Source organism: Microtus oregoni, unplaced genomic scaffold, assembly GCF_018167655.1.
Source record: "Microtus oregoni isolate MIOR12 unplaced genomic scaffold, Mior012 000047F_ref0000412, whole genome shotgun sequence".
NCBI classification, from domain to species: Eukaryota; Metazoa; Chordata; class Mammalia; order Rodentia; family Cricetidae; genus Microtus; species Microtus oregoni.
Genome location: NW_024543221.1, coordinates 5,732,806 through 5,740,000, shown reverse-complemented (window position 1 = coordinate 5,740,000; position 7,195 = coordinate 5,732,806). Strand labels below are relative to the sequence as shown.

The 7,195-nt window shown below is 40.3% G+C and overlaps 1 protein-coding gene across 1 annotated transcript in view; it reads right to left on the bottom strand.

Moving 5' to 3' along the window:
- Positions 1-7,195, bottom strand: part of Dnah14 (dynein axonemal heavy chain 14) — a 257,032-nt gene that overhangs the window by 130,297 nt on the left and 119,540 nt on the right. The window contains exons 38-40 of the mRNA XM_041635247.1: positions 4,765-4,858; positions 2,027-2,235; positions 1,076-1,328 (exon numbers count right to left, since the gene is read on the bottom strand). Of these exons, the coding sequence (XP_041491181.1) occupies positions 1,076-1,328; positions 2,027-2,235; positions 4,765-4,858 (556 nt within the window). The remainder of the gene's footprint in view (positions 1-1,075; positions 1,329-2,026; positions 2,236-4,764; positions 4,859-7,195) is intronic.

Below are 7,195 nucleotides of genomic sequence, written 5' to 3'. Positions count from 1 at the left end.
AATCCTGGTCCCACAGTAGGGATAAATCCTGGCCCCACAGTAGGGATAAATCCTGGTCCACAGCCAGTGGCCCCAGTCTGCCCCAGTCACACAACTGTCACCATATTCAGATGGCCTAGTTTGGTCCTGTGCCGTGGAACCAATTTTCTCTCTTAGTCACTGTTCCTGTCTCTATAACAAAATGCCCGGCATGAATAATATTCACAAGGAAAGATTCATCTTTGGCTTACAGTTTTAGACATTTTAGTCCACAGTAGTTGGCTGAGCTGATTCTGGGCCTTGGTGACACAGATGAATGTGTGGAGAAGGCGGTTGTTCACCTCATTGTTAACAGGAAGGAGAGAAAGCAAGAGAAGAAGGAGCCAGGAACAAGATTCTCCAAGTTCTGGTACCTAGTGACTAACCTTTTCCAGCTAACTTGGAAAACAGAGGAGCCTTTCGGGGCAGGCACGATAAAACCACAGCAGTAGCTAAGGTATATTAAGTGTGTCCCCAATGTCAAGTGTTCTTAAGTCATGGTAGAATCTGACCCTTCACAAAGAGAGGTGCATCGGGTATTATATTCTTTAAAAAATGTCAGATTTCAGCAGAGCCATGAAACCTATAGTCTAGTCAAACAGAAATGTGAGTAATGACCACAACAGCCTCAGAACAAATAGCACTGAAAAAGGCATAACGAGTCAAAAGCTAAGTCAGCAGAAATCACCCAACAGAAAATGGCAGCAGGAAGGAAGAAACGTGCGCACGTCCCTTCTTGCTTTGCCTCTGCGTGATCACAGTGTACATTTAGACACTTCCTACCTGGAAGAATCCTTAAAACATAACAGAACATTCTGGAGTAATCAAGATCTCCAAAGGCTCTTTCTCATGTTTATGAACCTGTATGAACACGTATGTTACCGGTTCACCCTGGGGATATGCACGTTAAGAGTTTTCTATGTACACGCTGGCTGTTAACGCAAACAGTCTATGCTCTTCCTGCCTTCACTTTTCTGTCATAAAAAGCCAGGAGGCAGTGATAAGCTCCCTCTGAAGAGTGGAGACACAGTGCCGCAGTGTGACTGGGGAAACTCACTTTTTGCCCCTCCCCTCTTTATGTGCATGAACTCAAACAAAGCATCGAGAATTCTGCAGAGCGTCATGATGACCGACACATCCTGTATGGGGTATGGCATAAACTTCCTGTGCCTTTTCAGAAACTCCAGCCCTTCTGTAACACTCTTTTTAATCATTAATCCAAGACACTCCATTCCTCGCTGACTTATGGTTTTTGAGGTTTTCAAAAGCCACGACTTAATATAAGGCTTCCATCCCAGATCAACAGGGTCCTAGGAGTAAAAAAAGGAAAATCGCATGTAAACAAAAATACAGCATTCTTTATTTTTTTTTAAATTTTTTTATTTCACCATCCCCCACTCCGTGGTTAAATCAGCATTATTTAAAGCGAAAACAGCAGCAGCAGCGGTGAAAAACAGTTAAAGGACTCACAATTCTCTGGAATGATCTTGGGGTTTTTACCATGGTCTGAAAAGAAAACGAGCAATGGGAATCTGAGACGGGTGGTGTGCTGGGGATGTACAATCTGCAAGGAGCCGGTCAGCCTAGGCAGGCCAGCCCTCATTCTAACTTGCACCCCAAGTTAGGCAGATTACAGAAGAGAGTCAGCTACAGCTCGTCAGAGGGGCATGATTTTGGGAGGTGTGTTCTATCTTCACACTACTGTCTTAGTAATGTTTTCCCAAGTTCTGAGCGTCATGCAGTAAAAATGGCTTCAGGGCAATCTTTCCTTTGCTGTCAAAATGATTCATATCAATGGCCTAACCTGTCTGTCTGAGATACAGATGTTCTAACTTCCCAATGTAGTGTTAATGACAGTATTACTTGCGGATTATGAGACTTTGGGGGAAAATAAAGTTTCTGAGCTACTGGGGTCACTCAGCCGGGACTAGAAGTGAAACATGACTAGCAGATGAGTCGCTATCCTAGACACCACGTGACTGTCAGGGGCTGGGCCCTGAGAACGTACCATGTACACCACTGCACACCGGGTGATAATGGAAGGCGTGGCATTAAAGATAGAGTCCACTTCAAAAATCACTCTGATTTTGTTAGTCAGGGCCATCCTTTCGCTGTTGGCCAGGCACAATGTTCTAGTTTCATCAAGGACAGTGTTTAGATTTTCTATCCATAAGGTGTCGACTGGACCATCTAAAACAATCCACTGCCAATCGAAATCTGGAAAGAAAAACATTTTAACGCAGCTCAGGTTAATCTCAGAGTTCTTTCGTTACGATCTTGAAAACTTGCTATTTTATTAGAAAACAGTTTCCTTTGTGTGTGTGTGTGTGTGTGTGTGATACACGTGTGCAGGTGTGTATGCATATTCGCATATGCATGGGCATCCATGTGTGAGGGTATGTATGCATGTAGGCGCACATGTGTGGAGAGGGCCCAGGTTGTTGTCAGATGTCTTCCTCAGTCCCCTTTTGTTCATGGAACCATGGTCTCTCACTTGGTAATTCTGGCTGGCCCAGCTAGCCACATTGCCCTGCAGGTCCCCTACCTCTGCCTCCTAGATATTGGGATGACAGATGCATGCATACCTGTTTCTGCTTGGGTTCTGGGGATCTGAACTCCAGCCCCATGCCTGTGTGGCAAGGACTTTATCTACTGAGCTATGCCCCCATTCCCACCCGTGGCCTCCAGAAAGTATTTTCTAAGATAAAAGCATTGCCCCAGGAAACACTAGAAGGAGTGCCTAGGTTACACTGGAGTGTGTGCTGGATGTGCTTGACTTTCACAAATGGGATTAATGCTTTATAAAAGAGGCTATTTTTAACTTTCCAGTATTCATTCAAATCAACAAATACATTATATATTTGAAATTGCTTTAAGCATTTTCTAGCTGTTCTTAGACTGTTTAAATGCACAATTAATCCTTAAAATTTGGATAGGAGAAAAACAAATGGTTCCATATATTTTCATAATAATATGATTTGTGAATTTGCATCTTCTGTTCAGGAGTAGTTTTTAGGTATGCTGTTCCTTTTCAAAGGAAAAAAAATCAAAGAATCAAGTAGAAAACTTAAATTCTATCTCATTCAGAACCCAGTCACCCTCTTTCCCACCCTGTCATAGTCTCTCTGCAGTCTCATCTTACTCTCTCTGCTGTAACACCCCTTTCCCACACCATCCTCTTCTCTCTGAGCTGCTGGAACACATAGCCTGTGACTGGTGTCACAGTGTTTACACAGTGTGTAAACGGTATCCATAAGTCCATCACAGCTCTGAACTTGGAGAGCTGAGATGTAGGTGCTGGCAGATCATCTGATAAGAGACAGTTTCCTGGTTCGAAGAAAGGAAACTTCCTCTTGCTGTGTGGTCACATGATGTAGGTGGGTCATCTGTCTATCTGTTGCTTTCATTCGTTAATTAATAAGAAACTGCTTGGCCTTTGATAGGACAGCAGCTTAGATAGGTGGAGTAGACAGAAGAGAATGCTGGGAAGAAGTGAAGTGAGGCAGACACCATAGCTCTTCTCTCCGGGATGGAGGCAGGTTAAGAATCTTCCTGGTAAGCCACCACCTCGTGGTGCTACACAGATTATTAGAAATGGGTTAATAAAGATATGAGAGCTAGTCAGTAAGAGGATAGAGATAATGGGCCAAGCAGTGTTTAAAAGAATACAGTTTTCGTGTAATTATTTTGGGTAAAGCTAGCTGGTGGCCGGGAGCTGAGTGGTGGGAAGTGGCCCGCAGCTCCATCTACAGTCACATGACAGAAAGACTTTTTTTTTTTTGAGTCTCTTTTACAAGGACACTAATTCTATCAGTAAGGGCAGAGTGCATCTTGTATAGGACACTAATCCCCCACACAAGGGCACAGCCCTCAAGACCTTTCAAAATCATTAGCTTGAGGGTTAGGGTTTTAGTGTACAAACCTTGGGGAAGAAGATGCACACATTCAGAAGACAGTGCCATATGCTATGGCTCAATGATTTTAGAAAGTCTCTCAGCCAGGATAAGGGAGGTGATTACACAGAGAGAAAACAGCTAAGCACCCTGAAGACCAGGATAAGGGACGTGATCACACAGACAGAAAACAGTTAAGCACCCTGAAGACATTCAGCATCCTTGATGACCCAGAGAGCAGAGGTAGAAACCAAATAGCTACTGCTGAGAAGCTCTGCTTGAAATATCTATCCTATCCATTATCCTAATACCTCTGAGGAATGTTATCCCAAACTCTAGGAAAGTAGATGAAGCAGGAAACGTCCCTTCTAGAGTGTGGACCTCAAACATACTGAGGTAGATGAGTTGCCTTGAGGCTATCTGGGGTAGGAAAAGGAGGCTGAGGCTCTTCCAGTTGAGTGGCAGCTCCCATGGAGCAGGAGCTATATTTACACCCACTCTGGGCATTGGTGATGGATCTGATGGGACTGTGTGACTTAGCAGTAATGCACAGATGGCGTTGCTGTTTAGGGACAGGAGGTGCCACTGTGCTTCTCATATCATTACTTCTACATCAATACCCTTTAGTCCTAATTATTTTTAAACTGAAAGGCTACTTAAGCTCATAATAAGATACATACACATTGCAAAACTGTTGTTGTGAGATTAGAAATTTTAGGCAAGAACATGAGAAAGAAGTAAATTGTGCAATAAGAACATTACTAGTCAGAAATATAAGATCATATGCAGTTCACAATGGCTCAAAATTTCTTTTCTATATCAACAACATACTAAATTTAATAACAACACTTACTATAAGTTTCTGAAGTTTGAACATCTTTTTCTACTTCCTTCATGAAAACATTGTTATCGATATCTGCTGCCGTGGAGACACCAACTTGGAAAATCTAAATTATACAATGAATAATCAGGATGTAGCATTGTACTAGCATGTCTTAATCATCAATGTCAAGTCACTATAATTTTAATATAGGCTTTTATAATTTAAATGTTTTTGTAAAACTCATGGTAAATACAAAGCAAAGAGGGGGTGAATTTAGTAAGTAACTGTAAACATATGAAAACCCAGTGTCAGAGGATCAGATAGACAGAACAAATACTAATAGACATAAGGCTGAATGATTCTAGTAGCAAGGGACTTTAACATTCTACTTTCACCAATGTCAGATCATCCAGGTACAGAATCAGAAAAGAAACAGCACAGATGAACTTCACCAACTGGACCTACTACATGAGGTACAAAGCAGCCTACTCAACAGCTACAGGAATTCACATTTCCTATTGGCATGAAGAACACCTTTCTGAGGAGATCGCTTATAGATCAAGTCCCAAATTGCAAAAATAAATCATCGTGTTTATGATCACAATGCAATATCTGTAACAACAAAACCCTTGCAAAGTGTATGCATATATGGAACTTAACAGTTTTTTTCTTTTTAAGATAGAATTTCTCCTGCTTATAACTTCATGTGTTTCTAGATAATGCTACCTGAATTCATAGAGACCTGCCCATCTTTGCCTTCCCAGGTATTGGGATTAACAGTGTACAACACTATGCCTAGTGCAACTCTAAGAGCAACAGAATGACTGAGCAGAGGTCTGTCATTGATGTGGGATGCTCTTTTGCATGCTGTGAATATGTTTTATTAGCATTGATTAATAAAGAAGCTGATTTGGTCAATAGCCAGGCAGAATAGAGCCAGGCCAGAAATCCAAGGAAAGCCAGAGGGAGAAAGAAGGCAGAGTCAGGATGCTAGCAGCTTCTGGAGAAGCAAGATGTGAGGTAACAAGTTACAAGTCTCATGGTAAAATATAGACTAATAGAAATGGTTTGATTTAAGTTGTAAGAGCTAGTTAATAATAAGCCTGAGCTAATAGGCAAAATAGCTTATAATTAATATCAAGCCTCAGAGTGGTTAATTGGGGACTAGTAGATGGGAGAAAAACCTCTAGTTACATGTCAGCCTGGCTACTTAGGACGCTAGGAGAGAAGGATTAAAAGCTTGAGGCTGCCTGGTTACACAAGCAAGTTTGAGGCCAGCCTGGAAAATTAGGGAGATCCTGTATCAGAAAAGGGGAACAGTGTAGATGTGGGTCTTGGTAGTAGAAATCTTGTTGACTATGCACAGGACCCTGAATTTAATCGTAGTTTTGCCCCACATAAGACATAATTAAAAGCAACAAACCAGCTGGATTAAGGAGAAGATTTACATGAAATTAGAGACGAGAACTGAGACATTATAACAGATACCACAGAAATATTAAGGATTAATAAAAATTTAAAATGAAATGCCAATATATCTAAAAACAAAATAAATGGACAAAATCCCAGACACATACACCTCACCAAGACTGAACCAAGGAGAAAGAAAAACCTCTGAAAGACCAATAAAGGTCATTGAGACTGAATCAATAACAAAAAGTTTCCTCCTCAAACAAAAGTCCAGGACCAAATAGCTTCACTACTGAAGAGAAGATTGAATACTAATTCTCCTTACGTATGCTAAAAAGATCTAAGAGAAAGGAATTCTTCTGACTCATTCCATGAGACCAAACTGAAAAGAACACTATGAAACAAAAAGCAAGGGGCCAAAGACCTTCATAAAAACAAATGCAAAATTCTTAGTCAAAATATGAGCAACTCAAACAGAATATTATACATAAAGGATTTAGCTATGATCAAGTGGAATATATCCCAAGGATGCAATATGGCTTAACACATACAAATCAAATGCATAATCATGTTATACATATATACAAACTCATACATGTTATCAAAAAGCAAAACAGACATGTATAAGCATCTCAATAGATACAAAAAGACATTTGATAAAATTTAGCATACCTTTATAATAAAACTGAAAGAATGACTCCATAGAGAATATATTTCTAAATGTATTTCATGAACTTGAGACAATATAAGTAGTTCATATGGTAAACAGATAACTCAATTTTTTTTTATATAGAAAGCATCTTTTTACCAATATAAAATAATGGCATCAGCTTAATAAAACTATCTCTTTAAGTGACTAGGAGTTGATTTTGAAATTAAAGAAATGTTTAAGTAGAAATCTCAACATGTTCTGTTATTCCTTGGTATCTATAGGGAAGACTGTTTCTAGGAAGCCCCAGAAAATACAAAACTATGAGTGCTTAGGTACCCTCTGTAAAATGGTATAGCTTTTACACACAACCTACACACATCTTTGTGTCTGGATTACTCA